This window comes from Synchiropus splendidus, chromosome 8 (assembly GCF_027744825.2).
Source record: "Synchiropus splendidus isolate RoL2022-P1 chromosome 8, RoL_Sspl_1.0, whole genome shotgun sequence".
Lineage (NCBI taxonomy): Eukaryota > Metazoa > Chordata > Actinopteri > Syngnathiformes > Callionymidae > Synchiropus > Synchiropus splendidus.
This window is the reverse complement of record NC_071341.1, coordinates 16887839-16908427: the sequence shown is the minus strand read 5'-3', so window position 1 is coordinate 16908427 and position 20589 is coordinate 16887839. Positions and strand designations below refer to the sequence as shown.

The following is a 20589-nucleotide window of genomic DNA, read 5'->3' as shown; positions in this document are numbered from 1 at the left end:
TTTCAAAGTAAAAGTGGGTAACTTGCGTTGGTCCCCTTTCAAAGTAAAAATCTGCCCTGTACTCAGACGGGAAATAAAACATACGTTTTTGACTTCATAAACAGATATTTTCTGCTCTTGAGTCAATACTGATATGCAAGGAAGACAAAACATGAAGAGAATTCCACGACTGACCTTTTGAGCCAGCATATTTGAAGACAACTAGAGTCAGCAGCAATATTAAAGCACTTTTATTCACAAAAATAACTTGGAGATTTACGTTTCTACTGCTGGGACAACATCACAGATGTTTTTTTTTAACTTCTACATATCTAACACATCTGAAAAATATTTGCCTCTTTTCTCAGCAGTATTCAGAGCGCGTCTTATTCATCTGTATTTTGGGGACTAGCACATAACCTTTAGCACATCATCACAACTGTGCTTCTTAAGCTGCCTGGAGTCGGAGAAGCCACGGTTGCAGCGCTGACAGCTGTAGAGCTTCTGCCCTGTGTGGATCTGCATATGCGCCTTCAGCTGGTTGGACTGATGGAACTTCTTGTGGCAGATAATGCACTCGAACGGTTTCTCCCCCGTGTGGATCCGCAAGTGTCGGTAGAAGTTTCCATCTGTTCTGAATGTCTTGCCGCACTGGTCGCACTTGTATGGCTTCTCTCCTGTGTGTATGCGGTCGTGTTGCTTTAGGCTGCCGGCGTTGAAGAATCTCTTCCCGCACTCTTCGCACTCGTAGGGTTTCTCACCGGTGTGGCTCCTCTGGTGGTAGTTGAAGGAGTATTTGTTGTGGAAGCTCTTCCCGCAGAGGGCACAGCTGAACTCTTTGTGCTCGCTGTGGCCCTTCTCGTGCAGCTTGAGGGAAGTGGCAGCACTGAACGTGTGGAGGCATATTTTGCAGGTGAACGGTTTGTCCAGCATCTTGTTCCTCTGCCTCTGAGGTGTCTGTTTGCCCACTTCCTCCCTGTTTTCATGCACAAACTTCTGGTGGATCTGCAGCCTGCAGTTGAAGAGAAAAGTCTTCCCACAGAGGTCGCACATGAAGGGCTTGGTGGCTCCATGGATCAGCATGTGCGACTTCAGCTTGTTCTTATCCGAGAAGCTCTTCCCACAGTCCTGGCAGGAGAACGGCTTCTCCCCAGTGTGGATGCGCAGGTGTCTCTTCAGGTTGTTGTTGAGACTGAATCTTGCTCCACAGACGTGGCAGGTGAATGGTTTCTCTCCAGTGTGGACCACGCTGTGTCTCTTCAGCGCCGTTCCGGTCCTATATGACTTGTTACACACGGTGCAAACAAACGGTGAGATGCCGGTGTGCTTCCTCTTGTGCACGGTGAGTGAGTGGGCGTACTTAAAGGACTCCTCACACATGGAGCACTTGTACTTCTTGGTGTTTGTGTGGACCATCTGATGAAACCTCAGCGTGTCTTTACTCTTGAACTCCTTCCCGCATGTGGCACAGCTGAAGGGTCTCTCCTCAGAGTGCACCACCATGTGACACCGCAGCTGCACCATCGTCCGGCATACCTTGTCACAAATTTGGCACTTCACCATTTGATTCCATTTCTCGTGACGCATCAGGTGATTTTCCAGCGATTGCTTGATCCTGAAGGTTTTGCCGCACTTGGTGCAGGCGAACGGCTTGGGCTCTTTGAGCTGCTGGTGTCGCTTCAGGTGGTTCTGTAGAGACTCTTCACTGCGGTAGGATTTCTTACACTGCGTACACGGGAAGGGCAGAGGACCTTTGTCATCTTTGTCCTCTTCGTGACACTGAAGGTGCCTCTCCAGTGACTTCTCCTCCAGGAAGCTTTTGTCACAGAGTTCGCATGGGAATGGCGTCTTGTGGACCTTTATGTGCTTGTTCAACTCCCCTTTCAAGTGAAAACTGGCGTTGCACTCATCGCAGAAAAACCTTTTCACAGTCCTCGGCTCCTTTTTTCTCAGCTTCCGTCCCTCCTCCTCTGGCTTCACCTCTTCAGGACTTCCGTCTTCAGCAGCTGCAGAAGAAATAAAGCAAATACAAACAGTCAAGGTGTGTAGTTAGACCAACACTCTCTGTCTCTTCTCAAACGCAGTAGTGTGTCATTAAATCAGTCAAATATATGTTGACCTCTGATGTCTGCTCCTCGTGCCACTCATTAAGACTTTTATTTCAAATAAATGCTACTGGCAAATTCTTAATTTATCTATACAACAGCACGTTTAAGTCATTTTGCTAATTGAATGAAGCAGCATCTTTTACTCTATCTCACTTCTACATCTACATATATGCCTGTAGAATTTAATGAGATGTTTCCAGGGCAGGATTTTTTTTTTTCTGTTGACAGGATTTATTGTTTTCCAGCAGATATACAGATGTCGGGATAGGAAATGGAAATAAAATGTGGATCAGTGCATCCCAACAATATGGACGACTGTCTGTAAGGTCATGTGTGGCTGCCACATGGTCACCTGCAGATCATTAACCAGGGGGACAGCCTTTACGTCTGTGGAAAGTCCATACATAGCAACAAAAAGCAGTCGAAGATCCGGACTTATGAAACTGCCAATGAAAAGACCTCTATCTTACTTGGGTCCTTTTTGGAGACTGCTTGCAACGTCCGCCTCCTTCTGCGTGTGGAGCCCTGGCTAGCTGGGACCTACAGTACACGAGGATTGCAAATCAACCACCATACAGCACATAGACAAAAGATTATGAATCATTATCAATGCATCAAATTAACTGAATCCAACACTTCACCTGAGCTGCATCCTGGCTACTGATGGAGCCAGAGTCGTGTTGAGGAGAGGAATCTGGAGAGGCTGCTGCCAGCTGGATGAGCTGCGGAGATCCTGGGGTGCCTGCGGTGTCCTCACGAGCAGCGGTAGCATGGGGGGTATCTTCACCTCCTCTAGATGTTGTCGGGGCAGTGGCTTGGCCCCCTGTCGAGATAAACAGCCCATCACTTTGTGTCATCCATTAAATAACGGGTACATGATGATGAACCACACTTCACATACTTTTCAGAATATCAACACTGACCTTTAGTCTGCTGCTGAACTTGTCTCTGGACAGAATGAGCCTTTTCTCCATCACTGATGCATTTCAGCTGCTTCTCCAGCAGCTCCATGTCTCGGCCCAGTTGACCCACTCTGGCTTCCAACTCCTGCTCCAGCTGCCCGGCTTTCCTCTCCATCACGTCCTCCAGCTGCTCCACCTTAGCCCTCAGCGCTTCATTCTCCTCCAAGAGCTCAGAGGAAAGCTCGGAGAAAAGGCTGTGGATCTGAAGAACCAGACGGCTTTGGATCTCGCGGATCTCCTCGAGCTTCATCTCCTGCGGCTCTCCCGCACACACTTCCCTGAACACGGTCACTGTTCCCTGGAAAGCTACCTCGACGAGCGAGGCCACTTCGCTGCTGAATCTCGCCTCCATGGTGGGCGGCTAACACTCGAGCCTTTTAGCTGCACTTGCTTTCGCACTTAAACAAAAGTTAAGTTAAAGCCAGACGCAGAACTACTCACATTTCTGGGTGTTAGCATGTAGCTCTGTAGCGTCGACCTGTTTACCTCTGAAGTCTTTCCGTGAGTGGCCCTTCTGCTGGGCACGACGGTGGAAGGTAGCGCCACCTTCAGCTCCGGAGGGTGCACTTCGCCATTATTACACAGTCGTTCGTAGATACCATTCCAATGGACGCATTCAATTTTATTGTGTCCGAGGCGACATACAAGATGTAAATAAGATAAGAAGAAAAAATAAGATCTGAACAACAGCATAAAAATGCAGCTCATAATATACCAAACAACAACATATGATGATGAAATTCAAACGTTAACATTACATTCTTCTTTTCAAATGTTCTGTCAGTCTTTTAGAAGCACTAGCTACAGTTCACCGAGCGACCCAAACCTGCGTATGAAAATGATGGTTAGGGTATAGTTCGCTGGAAGATTTTTCAAGTTTGTCCACAGAGGAGATTGAAGCCTTGTCTTGAGCCTTCACGTGAGCGCACCTCGTCCTAGCCCATCTTTTGACCAGAGTAGTGGCAGGAAAAAATTTGTCCCACTGAAAACAATGTAGTTCACCTGCCAGGCCTGTATGTGGCACATGCGCACTAAAACATATTGATGGAAATTACATCAAGGAGTGGTTGGTGTGGACTTTGGCAAGAAACGTGTCTCCTATGGACACGAAAGCAGCGTTTTCTCAGCTATCCACTCTGAGAGGACAAGATGCCACTTCATGTACTCCAGCATCTCTTTCAAGTGGGTCCACCAAGGTTTGTCGGGTCTCCGACTAGTACTGGGATGATAGAAACAGAGCTGCTTCAGACACTAAAGAACAAACAGCATCAAAAAGTTAGCACAAAACTATAAGGTCTCTCACCGTCTTGCACCTTCATGAGGAGAGCTTAGCCTGGAGGTCCTCCACCTCACAGCGGAGGATCTGGTTCTCCTCCCGGATCTTCAGAGCCTGCTCCTCCAGGGTCTTCTTGGATGTCATCACCAGTTTGAAGAGCTGCTCCTGCAGATGCGTGAGTGTCTGCTCCGGCTCTCGGTTGTGGCAGTCCTGGATCTGTTTCAGCTGAGAGTCCAACTTCTGCAGCTCCCTCCTCACTTCCGCTAGCCGCCGATCCGACTGAAGCTTCCGCTGTTGACAGTTCTTCAGCTGAGCTTTCAGCGCCGCATCCTTCACCAGCACATCACGCATGCACTTCTTCTGTTTGTCACTAAGAATGGCCCTACTCTGCCCATCCATGTTATGGTGAGCTCACACACTGGACCTTCTTATATCAAGTTTGTTTTTGATGCAGGGACATTAAAGGTGATGGTTCAGGCGTTTGGCTGGAGTCACCAAGTCGGTTAGTGGAGGAGTCAGACTAACCAAGATGAAAGACAGTGGTTACAGAATTAGGTCATCAAGTTGAGGCCTCAAATCTCAGTATATAGCAGGATAAAACCCGAAACTGGGAACATTTGGAACAGCTTCTTAAGAACAGTCTTGTGTGGCGCTCCTGCCTGAAAGGCTTCAGGTCCTCACCCTCTTCATTGATGCCCACACCATTGAATTTTCAGTCGCCCATCCAACAGGAAGATTTATTGGATGCACATTGATAAAGCTGGACTCCTGCTACTCTGAGACGCAGTCACGCTGGGCTGCGGCTGCCTAACAGTCCACTTAATTAAAAGTTCTTCCAACTTGTGAGGAGAAACCAGATGCATGAATTCTGGCCTGTCACGGTGAGGAACGAGTCTCTGTATTCTGTTCCGAGATTGCACTTGTGAGACTTATCAAATGAAGGCTCACTGGAAAGAAAATCCCTGCGTAGGCCCAATCTTCAAGTCACATAATGCACTACAACTGAAACTATTCATCATACATTCACACAACATTTAGTCCATGAATGTTTTATTTCTTGAAGCATTGTCATGAGCAGTTTGAGACCAGGCGTTGGTTCAAATCAGTTTCATATATGATGACATAACAATGTTTAATTCAGATTATAAAAACAATGATTCTTTCACACGCGCCGCTGGAATTTTCCAAACTTAAATCTTGGAGCGCCAAGCTGGTCAGGAAGCGTACTCGCCCCACACTCCCACCGTCTTCCTGTCCCACTCCGAGGTGGAGAGACATTTGACGAAGAAATGTCCCAGGTCGTGTTTGGAGACGGCTCGTCCTCGAAGCATGTTCTCCGTCACAGAGTACTTCTCTGTGAGCGGGAGATTGTCTGAGGCGAGAAGGAGAGGTTAATTTTACATTTCACATCAGCTGGATCAAACAGGGCTCTGTCCTACTGACCGCCAATGTGGGGAGGCATCACAGCCACGTAGTCCAGTCCAGACTCTTTCAGCACGGTGTACATGCGGTCATGGTCTTCGGTCAACGGGATCATGCGTGGTGGGACCTTAGAACGATCCCACAGCAGGAAGGCTGCAACAGAACAGAGTCAAACAGATCACTAAAACACAGGAGGAAGAAGCCCGTCGTCATCTTAGGGTGAAGGGTCACAGTGTCTCTGAACAAAATAATGGGGTGGGGTCAAGACCACACCTCATGAAGTGGCTGCTGAGGGATCAGTCATTTCTTCTCTTCAACCTCATCCACCTCCTCTTGCTCCTTCTCAAGCTCCTCCAAGACTTCAACCTGCTCTTGCTGCTGGTGCTCCCTCTCAAACTCCTTCAGGTCAAACCTCTCTTCCTCCTCCACAACTTCTTGCTCATATTCTTCTAAATCCTCTGGCTCCGACTCCTGCCCGGTTTCTTCCTCATCCTCATCATCCTGGGAGCTGCTTGAAGACGACTCCTCATCCTTGTCATTTGTATTGAGATCAGAGCTCTGCTCATCTTCATCAAACATTAGGCAGAGGTCATGCAATGACACAGACGCCTCCTTCAGCTCATCACTGATGTAGGAGATCTCAGTCCCCAGGGATTTCAGTTCGGCTGAAAGCTCCTTTTTGAACTGGTTAATTTTCTTCTGGAGCTCCTGCTGCAACATCTCTGCTGCCCTCTGCATTGTGGTCCACTCCGCCTCTATGTCCAGATAACTCGCCGTCTGCTTGGCCACCATGTTGTTCATGCTGATGATGTTCTCTGTGAGGGCCTCTGTCACACTATCGAACCTCCTCTTCACATCTGAGCCAACACCAGCGACCTCAGTGAGTGGGCCGTTCATCTGAACGCTCTCTCCAGAAGTGACGTCTTTGTGCAGGTTTGTGGCATGCCCACCATCTTGGTTAGGATCCTCCACAGACGACTTGAAGGTGAGAGACTTGAGTCTCTGAGCGGAAAAATGACCTTCACAGAGGACCTTCAGTTGGGTGGGAGTGAACACAGCTGCGCCACAGGCGTGGTTGTGATGGACCAGAACTGTTTGAACGGCAGCTCTGCTTAAATCACTCATTTTCTTGGAGGAATACATGCTGATGGAGTTCATTTGATTGAAAGGTTGGACCTCAGCATTGATGCAAAAGTCGAGAGGCGCACATCTCCATTTTGTCTAGAGCCACCTCCCCCTTATATAATGTTGACTGGGATGAAACCATTCATGGTGACGTAATTAAGGCTTCATCTGCCTGTGATGACTTCTACACTAAAGATCCAACCCTCAACAAGATGCTCACATCTTTGGCCACACAATCTTAGAGGCTCCTGTGTCCTCACTCTAGTTTGGACTTGTGAGAGCCAGAATCAACGCACTGGAGCGATTGTTCAATGGCTGCCGTCAACACAGTGGAGGACAGCTTCCTTTGGAAGGCTTCTGGATTAAACTCCCAGATTTCTAATAATAATAATAATAAATAAATCAGAGGAGACCCTGTCTTCTTCTGTATTCTTCTGTATTGCAAAAACGATCGATGCAGAGTACAGAGATGTATGGAGTATATAAATATTACCTAGCTACGGAGCCTATGCAGTCTGTGTCCGATCTGGTTTTAAGTTTTAATACTCCTGCTAAACATTCACGCGACGGTCCTTAAGATCAGGGGTTCTTAACCTGTTTGATCTCGGGGCCCACCATTCCCTGAACAAATGGGTCTCATTCAAGGTTCTTGATTTCATTTGTGATCAATAACCATTTAGACGTAAACAAACCGAAACCTTGTGAAATGACATGAAACCATGTGATCATTGCAAAATATTTGTCATTGAAAGGTCCCACCAGCAGCAGAACCAGGTGCAAGTCGTGTTCGTCAAATTGACTTAAGAAAAAAAGAAAAAAAAACACTTGATGCAAACTGTTGAAAAAAATGGGAAAAACTGAAAAAAGTCTGAAAAAAATACATATAATAAAACCATGCCTAAATATCATGAAATAAAAATAACTCCAAAGAAGGTATACGTAACGAGTAAAGTAAAAAAGTATTGCCATAAAAATTAATTTTCAAAACTGCTTCAACAGATGCTTACTGTTGGGGGCACCATCACTACTGCCACCATATGTGGCTAATGTATTAAAACTGAGCGTCTCTTGGCCATCTAGGAGGCACTCGCGGCCCAACCAAGGGCCCCAGCCATATGGTTAAGAATCACTCATTTAGATCATCGGTGTGTGAGGGCTTTCACGTTAAGACGACTCTTTTTCTGAGTGTGTCCAGTTGTACCTGACAGGCAGCCGACGACTTTACGGATCCCCCGGGTCTTCATGGCCTCCACAATGTTTCTGGTGCCCTCGGACATCATGGTGGTGGCGTCTGATGGGAGAAGACCACGGTGAGTCAGACACATAGGCAGTTAGCATCATCACAACCTGTTGTAGTTCATAAAGAAGCAGACCTGCTTGAATACTTCAGGAATACACATCCTTGCCACTCTGTAATACGGCTGTACATTGGCAGGTAACTTGGAATACAACACAAATCCCGATACAGTGGTGACGGGAAAGTAAGAAAGTGGAAAATCAAATAATGCAGTAAATATTATGTACATGAAAACAAGTGTATTGTTATAACTCGGTCCACTCAGACTTAAATTCTGCAGTCCAACAGAAGATCAGCTTCAGTAGCTTCAGTGTACAGAAGGAAACTGTTATTGCAAGTTGTGGAATGCTACTGCCACCTGCTGTCTCATTGAGTTCATTCCATCAAGCATGATTCAAATGCTATTAAGTGCGGAATTAGGTTAGATTAGACTGATAATAATGGTGTCCTGCACTATGGGTGCATTCCTAGTTCTTACTGAGGTCGTTCCGAGTGCCCAGAATGATGATGACAGCATCCTGTCCCTCCAGGGCCTTCTTCACATCCTCCTTGTTCAGGACGTCTCCCACCACCACCTGGGAAGCCTTGTGGTCACCTGGCAACCTGGTTGGGTCCCGAACTAACACTGTCACGCTGTAACCTGGAGGGAGAGACGTGGACATGAAAGAACCTGACTCTTCCTTGAACTATCACAGAAATCATCGCTAACATCTTCTCAGAAACAACGGATGTCCATGACGTTATTTAAAATACATTTTAGTGGAAGATGGATGAGCAAAAGTGGGATGACGTCAGGTGATTATTAAACTTGTTTTTGTAAGATCCAGTGGCCCCTCCCTCCTGTAGCAGACAAGATAGATACCACCCTTCTGTTATCAGTGTCAAAACCTCCTGTGGAGCCAACTGAACATGACTCAGCTCTTTTCTTGTCTTTCTGAATAAAAAGTATATATATAATTGAGAAACTGTAAATCCTAAAATAAAAAAAAAAAAAACTAAAATATCAATTAATAAAAACGGTTAACTCTTACTTTATCACGTTGTGGTTATTTCAACATTTCATGAATGCACCAGCCACCACATGCAGCAGTCATGCAAAATAAAAGCAACTAAATGCTCGGGTGACTATGATAACAGAGTTGGGGTCAGACAGAGACTCGAGTCAGAAGAGCGACAGCTCTTCGACCCCGGTCCAGGTCGCTCACCTGCAGCTGCCGCCTGTGCCAGCGTCGCCTGCCCGGTCATGCCAGTGGCTCCGAAGATCACCACGTTCTTTATCGACTCCGACATTTTCGCTGAAAACGTTAGCAGAAATATCGCGCAGTGACTGACACTACTGCTCTCACTTCAGGCAAGAGTTTCACTTCAGGTCTTCTGACAGCAGTCCCGCCCCTTTCATTTAAAGTGACAGAGAGATTTTAGGCGCCACAACTGAGAAACTTCAGCTAAGTGTATATCGCAACGATGGTGAGAGAGACTTTCATAACTACTTAGCAATCACACGATACCAATGCATGTTATGATGCAAGTGATGTAAGGTAACATAACCTAAGTCGTCCCACTATCAGTATTTTCGATTGTAATAATAACCTCGAATAATATGAATGAGATATTCTGGCAAGATAGCTATACATTACATTTCATAATGCATATGGTTTTGCAATTTTTTAAAATATTTCTAAATGTTGTAGAAACAAGTGGCTGTATATATTTGACACAATAAATAATATGTTATGATTGTAAGGTGTAACCTTTCAAAAAGTCAGTATAATGTGATTTCACATCTGCTCACTTTATTTCATTTTTGACACAAGAGATTTATTTCAGATCTTTTTTGTCATGTATTCACATGTATTTTCCATGTAAATAGGAACATTTGGACACAGAAGACATTGATAAAATAAAGTGCACGAGATGGTGACTGTCTAAACAGTCTATGTAAGTTTTTTTTTTTTTTTTTTTTTTTTTAACTTTTTTATTATCATTGTATAGTGAAAAACGGACCTTCTCAAATATATAATTCGTAAGATTTGAAGATAAGTATTATAGGCTTTTTTGTTTTTGTTTTACCCATCCTAAACATGTTTCATGCTTGTCATATGAAGTGGGCTTTCTTTTAGCAAATTAATCTTTTTGTATTGTAATATTTTTCCTTTCTACATTTTTAAAAACACATCATGTGAGCACCTTTTGGGGGGAAACTTTAAGTAAATGGCTACGGTGTTAGCAAGTAAGGTCATAACAACACAGGTATTTACAGTGTATCTTCATAAATGCCGTTTGTCCTGAATAGTATAGATAGCTAATATCATGCTCGTGTCTGAGATAACTTACGGGCGAACCCTATACAGCTATATTTGGTGTCCGCTTCTTGACGTCACAGTTTAGTGTTAGTGAGTCAACTGTCCTTTTCCCTTCTATAATTGATACACGGTTTTGCCAAGTTGTTCCTCCGTTAGCACTTCCTCTTCTTTCTTCGTGCAGAATTATTATTTTGACATTGTCATTATTCTTTTTAGAAAAAAAAAAGATAATTGATGTCAAATAATAATTTCAAAATGAGATCACAATCTAGTGAAGTAGCTTCAACTTTATTCGTATACCAAATTAGAAGTGGAAATGTGTGTCAACTGAAACAAATATAACTGTTTTTTTCCGCTTTGTTTTTGAGTACTTAAATCTATCTATCTATCTATCTATCTATCTATCTATCTATCTATCTATCTATCTATCTATCTATCTATCTATCTATCTATCTATCTATCTATCTATGTATCTATCTATCTATCTATCTATCTATCTATCTATCTATCTATCTATATTCTGTCTGAAGTAAAATCCAACTCTTGTCATCACTACAAGTTCTGCAGTTCAGATGTGCGAGTCACTAGAGAGGGTTAACTCACACTCGAGCCCTTGAGCCTTCCTGACGAGATGATCGCGCCCTCTTGTGGCTGAGCTATGCTAATGCACTCTCCCGGTCTTGGCTCGCCGCACCGATGCTGATATTTCTCTCCAGCATCACCAGCGTTAAGGAGGAGGAGGAGGAGGAGGAGGTGGGGAAGGAGGAAGGAGAGGTTGTGTCAGGTGGTTAAGAAAGACCTCTATGGAGATCATCTTCACCGGCTCGCTCCGTCTGCACCGGCCACTGCGGGCTTCCAGCCCAGCGACTCTCCACGACCGCTCACCCGGACGGACCGAGTAACGGAGCAGCCTGCTGGAATAAAAGCGGCTTCCTCCATTGATGAACCCGTCTGCTCAGCGCTTCGACCCGGCCGCGTCTCGGTAAAAACGAGGAATAGAAGACGGTAAATGCTCAATTGCTTTCCCGTATGAAATGTCTTTTATCTTGAAGCGTAGAGTGTGTTGAACGGTGCCTTTGGTTTAGTGCACGGAAGCCGGCCTGCTCGGCTGCAGGGTACCGCAGTGGTTCTCACGCTGTTTGGTGTTGTTTCACGGACATGTGTCAGATGTTGCGGGGCAAGAGAGCGGCTCTCTGAGGCCTGTGGTCCCATCCCCGGATAAATAGGTTACGACGCAGAAGAACGGCCTTTCAGGCGTGACGAATCATCCGAAAGCAAGTCAGTTATTCGAGCAAACTTTTAATTAGAGGTGAATGTGGTCAGACGTTTGGTTCTGCGTTTATCCCCGGGTGATTCATGTCCATGATGACAGTGACGTTCAGGCCTCAACATCATCACTGGGAATATTCATAGTCTAATTCTGATCATCTTTTCTGTGGCCGAATGAGCTCATTGTTTTGCCTGTGAGATGGTCACGGAAGTGCACAAGTGCCCTCCACCTTCTGCTTCTTCAATTTTAGAAGAGGATACTGTCTATTTTTTTTTACTCATTCTGATGTCAGTGTCTCATCAGACTGATCAGTTCAAACAAAAGTGCTGCTGTTTAAAGCGCTTTTCCTGTTTAAGGGATTTGTTGAAGCTATATTGCAGAAATGTAAAGTAAAAAATTAGATTGCTGGGAAAATCAAATTAGTTTGGAGCCAGTTGGACTTGTGTAATGACAGCTGAAGTGAGGTCTGATGGTGATGATTTGTTCAGATATGATCGATGGATGTGAAGAAGAGAGTGCGCTCAGGGTGTCCGAAGCATGTGAAGCATATCATATCAAGACCAGGACGGCGTTTAGAGAGTCAGTCAGTGGATGACTGCCGCATGCTTTAGCTGTGAGTCAGAAAAAATAAACATGGAATAAGCAGTGGACACCCAGATCTTCAATTGGAGACTCTTCATCTCTGGATTACTAACACAACTATCGAATTCTTAAGCAACTAGTTTCTGGTCCATCTATCTCCTTGAACATGAAGCCTGGTGAATGAACCACAGTCTCTGTTTTCAAACTGTCACTACTTCCTGTAACATCTGTAATGTAATGTAATGTAATGTCGCTGCTTTTCAACACCTGAAGTGCCTTGCAAGAGGGTGAGTGAAGTCCTATCTTTAGGTCTGAAATGTAAATATAAGAGGACCTTTAGTTGACTAAGTAGACCAGTAGATCGAACTTGAGGAAGTGCACTTCTTCTGCTGACTCTGAGAAGGAAGCTTGTGAAAGAATGGTCAAGAAAACTTCCAACCATCACATAATCACAATTGTTTTTGTTCCTTCATATCAAGTTATAACCGCCAAATCCCTTTGTTCATCTGAAACCGATGCTGTATATCTGTCTGTGCTGTCCATCAGTCATTGTCCTCCACTGTAACCTTGTCCTGTTAAACTTCTCCTCATGAGCTAAACTGTTAAACTCGCTGTTCTTGTCCTTTCTGGTCCCAACAACCTGAGCATCTTCAACTCTGACTCTTCAAACTCTGCTTCTCTGATCATCATGGCGGCTCACTCTGCTGCTCTGCAAAGCTTCTCGGTTATGGAACACCCCTGTGAGTCTCCTCCACCTGTTCCACCCTGCCTCCACTCTCTTCATCTGGAACTCTATTGCTGGGCCTTCAACATAGGTTCTGAGAAGCCACAGTAGACGGTGAAGTCATTCTTTCAGGGTGTTGCCACCTCAGGCTTTTCCATGTTCTTCGTTGTCATGTCACCATCGGCTGCATCTAGGCTTTAGGAAAGTTTGATGTTCTCTCCAAAGAGTGAGCTACATCATCAATATCTTTAGGAAGAGCAAACTTCGAGAGGAACCGGAGTCAAGGTAGAGAAGAGAAGATACATGATAATGACAGCGTGATGACACTGCTTAGCTTTGTTCATGCTATGATCTGACTAGTCTATTTTTGACTCCTTTATTGTCCTCAAACCTCGAGTGAAATGATGGATGGTCTCCTGCGAAGCATAGGATGCTGCTGCAAGGAGGACTTTACTCAGAGTTGTGTTCTTGCAGAGTCAGATCTGGGCGTTGGCTTGCTTACAGATGTTGTTTCTCTCGGCTGAGGTGAAGTGAGTGAAAGTGACTCAGTGGAACTGTGTGACTTCACGGCAGGGATCAGCTTCTGTTGCTGGAGTACCTACAGCTGAAGTCTTTTTGGGAGCCTAGGATACTTTGTGCCGTCATTTGAGCCAGATTTTCAGACCTGAAAATAACATTCTTTATTTGGCGGATGAGGCTTTAACTCCTGGAAATGAAGGATTTGATTTTATTAGGTGGCTGCTCTTCTCCTCTCTGATGTCACATTGTCGCGCTAAACATAATGTGGATAAGCATCAGAAGTGTTGATGGCCTTGAACAAACAGGGACACTGAGCTGCTGCTGACTTATTCGCTCTGGCAGCTGTCTTTCTTTCCACTGACCCCAGAGGTCAAGTCTGAACAAAAAACCTCCCGACCGATCACCCTCCACACAGTGTCCAAAATATAACGTGAATTGACGAGGAACGGACGGAGGGAGGCCAGCGGTGGGCAGGGAAAAGAGCGAGCGAGGCAGGAGGGACGCTTTCATTGCAACAATGGCGTGTCGTTGATTTACCGTGGTCACTAACCATGATGTGGTGACAGGGAGTGAAGGAGAAGAAAAAGAAGATAACAGTCACACTGGTTCGGATCTCATTGGGCTAAACAGATAATTAGGGCAGGGGAGTCGCAGCTGTAGACCACCACTCACGTTTGTAAAGACAAGAATACAGCTGTAATATCATGTGTCGTGAAATCAAGATTGATACGTTCGTATTTTCATCATCACTGCTCGGGGCGTCAGCTGTGGCTGTTAGAATCCTCGGGAGGAGGCTGGTGTGCCGGTTGGACCTCCCTGCCTCGGGCAGCCTGAACCTTCCCCAGCTGGGTCTGATTATTCGAATCCTTCAGTCACACGCAGACACTCGGACGTGAGAATAATGGGACGCTCACAGTGCTTTTCTGAACAGGGTGACGTCTTTAAAGTGTTCTTCCTCCAGTCTTCAGAGTCTCACCCCAAAGTAGCTGGGGTGTGCTGCAGACCTGCCATGATCCTGAAAGATCAAAATATTTTGTAGTGGTGCACCAATCTTTAAAATGATTGTAAATTGCTCGATTGTCGACATGTATTCCAGTTGTTTGCGACACATCAGACCAGGAGCACCGACAGGCACACATAACAAGAATACATCATACACATAAAGAGATATAGAGCTAACAAAAGGAACTCAGAGAGCATTCAGGTGTTTTTGAGAGTAATATTGCATCAGATTATTATGGTTATTGTGAACACCATATGTATATTTATGAGCCTATAATTTTGACATCATAATTATTATTTTTATTCAACTTAATGTTTATTATTCTGTCATTTTAACCTTTTATTATATTACTGTTCTTAGTGTTGTCATTATTTAACTATATTATTATAGTATTTTTTATTATGATTGTAGTCATTTATGTTATTTATATTTATTTATTATTTATATCCTCATTATTTAGTTATTAACTTGCTTTAATCTCTGGGATAGGCTCCAGCATTCCCAGCAACCTTGAACAGGACTAAGCTATAGTTAACTGAAGATGTATGTATGTCTGTATGTGACATCATTTGTATTATAACCAAAAGAGTAGCTAAATATAAGTAGCTTTATCTAGTTGGGTGGTAAAACTGACCAGTGTCTTGTGCTATACTGTATCTACAGTGATGTCTTTAACAAAACTGTTTGGAAATCAGTGGATAATTCTTACTAGCAATAGCAGCTGGTTAAGCATTTTGTTTTCCATAGTTATCTTCAGAACATTTGTCAAAATGGTCTCAAAATTTAACTCCAAGCTTGGATTATGCACTCAAAACACTGCTAACCTATAATTTATGAGTTTAGTAGATTGAAGTGTGTTGCTGTTGTCGGTTGTGTCTAAACTAGCAGAGAGTATGTAGTTCAGTACATTTAGTCGGGGAATTTCCAAAAGCATACAGGAATGTCATTTATGTTTGTGCTCCGAGGAGAAAAAAACAAAAGGTTTCTTTTGTTATGATTCAGAGTCTTGCTATTTATGTATTCTGACTCTGAACACAAAGCTAACCGTGCTAAAATTAGACTTCAAGAATTAAAAGGCAAGTGAAAACAGCAAGTGAAAACTCTTTTCGGTACATTGTGTTTTAGCTTTACGCTGAGAAGTCTTTCTCAGTGTAGTAAGTGCTTTCACAGACTGGGGCGCTTGCTAACAGCGGAGGGCTAACACTGACACTCAGACTGAATGAAACCTATTTGTTCCAATGAGAGGTAATACACTGCAAGTTCACCCAAAAACAAAACGCAGCCTTTCATCGGAGTTGCAGGTGTTTTAATAATTGATGCTTTAATGCTTCAGCACTTTTCTGTGAACAACAACAGCTCAACTCGGTAAACGCTGTCATATTCTCTTCTTTGACAATACTATCTAAGTGCTTCTACTCTTTTTTTTTAACCCTTTTCTTCAAACTACAACAATTAAATACCACAAAAGTTATTAAAAAAACTATGAGGAATAAATAAAGAAATAAACCTACATACCCCTGGACTGTAATCTCCCCCTCCCCATCCCTGACTCCCCCACAAACACACCTCATCATTTGGCCAGCTGCCACTGTACATACAGTATGCTCTTGTGATTATTTGTTTATGTACTTTTATTTCCTGTCGTTCAGCCAGGTGATGCCTGTAGGCCACCAAAGTGCTGGGTCTTCACTCAGAAAGTCCCTCTTGCATCAGCTGGTGCGACAGAGAAACTCCTGAGAGCTCTGTCGCTCCATTGGAGTCTTGCAGGGCACGCTGACATTTGCGCGAGGTGGTCATGCTGTTCCCCTGCAGCTCAAGTTTAGCTCCCTTCTTGTCTATAACTCGATTTACATGGGAGCACATGACAGAAGAGAACCTCTGGGTCAGTCTTTTTTCAGGGAGCAGTGTTTCTCCTCGAGAGCTGCAGGTGTATCCGTCCTGTGTCACTGAGACCGGGGTTTGTGTGTGCTGAAAGGTTTTTTCTGTGTTGTCCACGGTTTGCTAATTCAACAAGCACATGGAGCTAACAAACCTCTTAGGATCCAAGATTGAAATTAGACGATTTTCATGCCTTTGTGGATCCGGGTCTTTGCCATTGCGGGTGCCATAGTTGTTTTCAGGTGAAATCTCGAGGTGATCCCCATTTCACTAGACATTGGTCATTGGTCGACGCTGCATGGAAGAGTGCTGTTATTGATATTTTTATCCAGACTGAAATGAAGGATGAGTTACAAAGCATTTGACTTACCTGTATATCGAGTAGAGACAAAAAGACAAAATTTGCTCTAAACACAGGAAATACAGTACAGGGTGTTCAAATTATAAAATTTCCCAGGGGTGCTGGCCCCGGACCCTCTTGTTGGCCTTGTGCCTTCAGACCTTGCTGCGCCATATCTAGTGAGCAAATACAAACTTGGGCCACTCTGTCAGATAAAGGCCAGTTGGGGAGACACACGGTGTACACATAATCTTCCACAACTATATATATATATCTAAAGTGAATTACAGATGATAACTTAAGGCTTTTGAATCACTGTAAGTAAGGCTTTGATTTGCAGAACTCTGAGTTACGTGCCTGACACACCAGAGGAAAAATCCCCGGTCATCTCTCTGGGAGCCACGCAGCACTCGTAACGTGATGAAATTAAAAAGGCCTATGTAAGGCATTAATGGATTTCTAATTTGATGGACGGTCGGTGAGCTGCTCGGCTGTCCACTAAAGCATCACCTATTCTTCGTGGTCAAGACTCTCCACTCCTACTTTTATGACTTGTGATGTGCTTGCTGTCACTTTGGATTAGCCCTGCATCCTTGCTGCAGTCGGAGAAGCCTAAGGAACCTACGTTTGGTGATGTCAAACAATGAAGGGCAATTTGTCTGTTGTCGTTTCCAGGCAACAAGACAAGGCTTCATTTTGGGATAACGGGTGGCGACGACGGCCGTTCATTTGTGCAACCCCTCGCTGACAGACCAAGATTTACACTTATTATAAAACTCTTGTGGTCCTAATCGGCTCAGGATCTGGTCATGACTCGGAGTCAGGCAAATGTTTGACTCACTGATGTGGTCCGTGCGTGTTTGCCGAGTGAAGGTGAGGAGAGACGGGGGAGGGGCAGCAGCTGAGACCTCATTAAGTGACGAAACATTTTTCATTCTGGCTTTTTCTGGTGACGGTTCAAGGGCGCGAGCGTGAATAGACATGTTAGTAGTCGGTTCATTACGTGACAGCGAGAAGGCATTGTTAATGTACAGTTTGTACTCTGCTCTTGGGACCCGGTCGCTTTTGTGTTTGGAGAAATAAGTGTTAAATATGGAATGTCAGCAAATGAACTTGCTGGTTTACCCTGAGCTCTATGATGGCCACCACGACCGCAATGGCTCTCTGCCTTGACTATATCCAACCCGATAAAAATTCACACATCATCACAAATCCGAAACGGATGTTGATCTTTTTGGAATTATAAACACAGCACCTCAAGCATCACAGATGAGTTTAGAAACTCGGTGAACAGGGAAGTCAATGGAAAACACAAATTCAGTATTTAATGCAAGCTTTTATTTTCTGATGAGAATCATGCAGGACCTGAATTCACTTGTATCAATGGTTGCAAGACAAGACTTTTATTAAAATTAAGTTTGTAGTCTGAAAAGGAGTCACATTTTCCCTAAGTAGTAATAATGTTTGGTGTATTATTAAAAGGTTCTGATACAAAGTAACAAATCATCTGCAAAAACAGATAAACAATGTTCAACTGCATTGTGAAATACAAATTACAAAAGGTTACAGGTTATTACAAAATATAGGTATAACTTGGAACCAAAGCCAAAATTTAAATATTCTAAGGCAAGTAAATAAGTATCCCCATCAGCAGCATCAGCTACACTCTTCTCCAAGCTTGAAGAGACTTGGTGGATTCTTGAATCAAAGAAGAGATGTTTTCCCTGATGGAGGCTGTCTGTTTCCCAAACTCTGAAGTTAAGTGTTCCATAGTGATGTGCGTTGTTGGTTCGTCATGTAGCAGGGATTGTGAGGCTTGTGATCCATTGTCGGTTTCAAAAGCTGCATAGTTTACCTGCAGCTGGAGTAACAGGCGTTTGGAGTTTGCTGCTCTTGGAATTGCGTATTTTGTTAAGCAGGTTTTCCTCCTTAAGCAAGAGTTTGTTTGCACAAAAGAGAGGGCGTACTGCATATGTAAGCCAGTAGGCAGCACCTGAATTTCAGATATTATACATCAGCATATACATAGATTGCCCAGGCTAATCTTAAAATGTTCTAAGTGAAATATGTGGCAGTGATATCATGTTTGTGCAAGAAAAGCATCATTTAAAATGGTGTTATGGTATTATTAAGTACTTGTTTTGGGACTCAGTTTCGGAAATTGTCAATATTCCGTCACAGTGAATGTTGCAACTGTAAATACCTTTTTTGTGTTGCCTTGAATGGGTCGAGTCAGTACAAACATCCCTCTTGTAATTCTGCCCCATGATGTTGCCGGTATTATCGTAAATTCCTCATCTGAAACTCTACATCTGACAGAAACAGGGTTCCAACCTTAGCTCTCCATGTTTCTATACCAGAGTCGTGTTGCAGCGTTCCACTCATCAGGAGACTCTCCAGGCTAAATGTTCACTAGTTTCCAACCAAGCGTGCATACAGAGATATTGTCCTCCAATGACAGCGGGTTCTGAAAGAGCATGTTTTAGTTACCGTCGGCACATTTGATCTGCAGCTGGAGAAACACAGCGTTTGCTTTTTATCTGCCTCAAATGGAAGACAGAAAGTGTTAGTCAGTACTTACACCAGCTTACGGAGGTGAGGTCACGCTAAACACACGACTCTCAAATCAACAACCGGAACAATCTTCTTTGTCTTGTTTTGATTTAGATTCTATTTTTATCAGCCGTCAGCAGGAGACATCAGTCATAACCAAACTTGTCCTCCTTTGAGTCATCAGATTTATTTTGGGCTTTTTGTGAGATAAAGGTTGGGCAGATGCTCTTTTTGCGTCGTTTGATGGCACTGAAATAGAATCTGCTTGAGTGGAACATCAGATGAAGTTAGACTCCTCGAATCAGAGTTGGTTTATAAAATGCTTTCTCAAAATCAGAGGCAGATTGCCACATTTGTGTGTCTTTTTTTCTCTTATTAAGACATGAGAGTGGACCTGACCTGCCACACCGCTGGACTCACCTCGACCATGATGGAGTTATTACTGTCACCACTGATTTGAAGGAAGCTGCCATGAAATATTGATCATGGAAGGCATGATTATATTTTGTCTGTGTTCCAAGTGGATGGTTTTGAAGGATTTCTCACTGCCTAGTGTGGCTTCTGGGCTCTGCTGCTCGCTCGCCATGCTCCGTTCTGAATTACCAAGCAGTACAAAGCAAACCAGGCTTTAAAAAATTACAATGAAACCTTCAATGATGTTGGTAACTACTAGTAATTCTTAGTGATGGGCCAATGAGGTTTCTGAAACAGTGTCCTTTTTTTCAAAACCCAGTAGGTGGTGCTTTCATTCCAAAAATGATGTGAGATTTCTTTGAAGTGGTTGGGCAAATCCAAAGATTCTAGAACAGACAGTGCCATCTACTGGGCTCTGAATATGAGGACACTGTTTCGTGAAACATAATTTGATATTGTTTTGATTTATTGTTTTATTGTTCATTTGATATAGTTTTATGGTCTCCAGCACCTCTGACATCACATGTGGTTCAGTTTCCATGCTGCAGCCTGGGTTCATTTCCCAGTCTGGGATGTTAGTCATGTCAAAACTCTCTTGAATCTTAGTCTTAGATTTGTTGAGTCATGTGGAAATAGCGGCTTGGCAGAGGTCTGCACTGTCTTAGTCATTTTAAAGTCCTTAATAGTGAGTAATTTATGACATTATATTTTAACATGATACTGACACACAGCTGGTGCCACCAAACTGTTTCTAAATGTCACCAGCATAAACTTTTTATTTTCCCATTTTTGGGCTTTTAAATTACTTGAGAGAATGGATTTAATTTTGCTTTG

The 20589-nt window shown here is 43.8% G+C and overlaps 3 protein-coding genes across 11 annotated transcripts in view; 1 reads left to right on the top strand and 2 right to left on the bottom strand.

Annotated features, from left to right (window-relative positions):
- Nucleotides 1–231: 231 nt before the first annotated feature.
- Nucleotides 232–4711, bottom strand: LOC128763645 (oocyte zinc finger protein XlCOF6-like). The gene is made up of 5 exons (XM_053872671.1): nt 4353–4711; nt 3011–4268; nt 2729–2910; nt 2558–2627; nt 232–1985 (listed from the first exon to the last, which is right to left on the bottom strand). Exons 2-5 carry the CDS (start codon nt 3399–3401, stop codon nt 388–390), a joined length of 2241 nt encoding a protein of 746 aa, XP_053728646.1. The 5' UTR covers nt 3402–4268; nt 4353–4711; the 3' UTR covers nt 232–387.
- Nucleotides 4712–5358: 647 nt separating this feature from the next.
- blvrb (biliverdin reductase B) lies at nt 5359–9533 on the bottom strand. Of its 2 annotated transcripts, XM_053873095.1 has the most exons (5): nt 9375–9533; nt 8648–8809; nt 8074–8163; nt 5769–5900; nt 5359–5697 (listed from the first exon to the last, which is right to left on the bottom strand). In XM_053873095.1, the coding sequence occupies exons 1-5, from the start codon at nt 9457–9459 to the stop codon at nt 5540–5542; spliced, it is 627 nt and encodes a 208-aa protein (XP_053729070.1). In that variant the 5' UTR covers nt 9460–9533; the 3' UTR covers nt 5359–5539. The 2 variants fall into 2 exon arrangements, 1 of the variants encoding a protein (XP_053729070.1); XR_008415693.1 differs by lacking the exons at nt 8074–8163; nt 8648–8809; nt 9375–9533 and adding an exon at nt 6021–7043 and having other exon boundaries at nt 5683–5697.
- Nucleotides 9534–11191: 1658 nt separating this feature from the next.
- LOC128763533 (spectrin beta chain, non-erythrocytic 4-like) overlaps nt 11192–20589 on the top strand; it is a 44329-nt gene continuing 34931 nt past the window's right edge. For 5 of the 8 annotated variants that reach the window (XM_053872403.1, XM_053872399.1, XM_053872397.1 and 2 more), the window contains exon 1: nt 11193–11477. The gene's annotated coding sequence lies outside the window, so the exon portion shown is untranslated. Of the gene's footprint in view, nt 11478–20589 lie in introns of all 8 variants that reach the window. The other 3 variants (XR_008415657.1, XR_008415658.1, XM_053872400.1) reach the window with 1 other exon arrangement.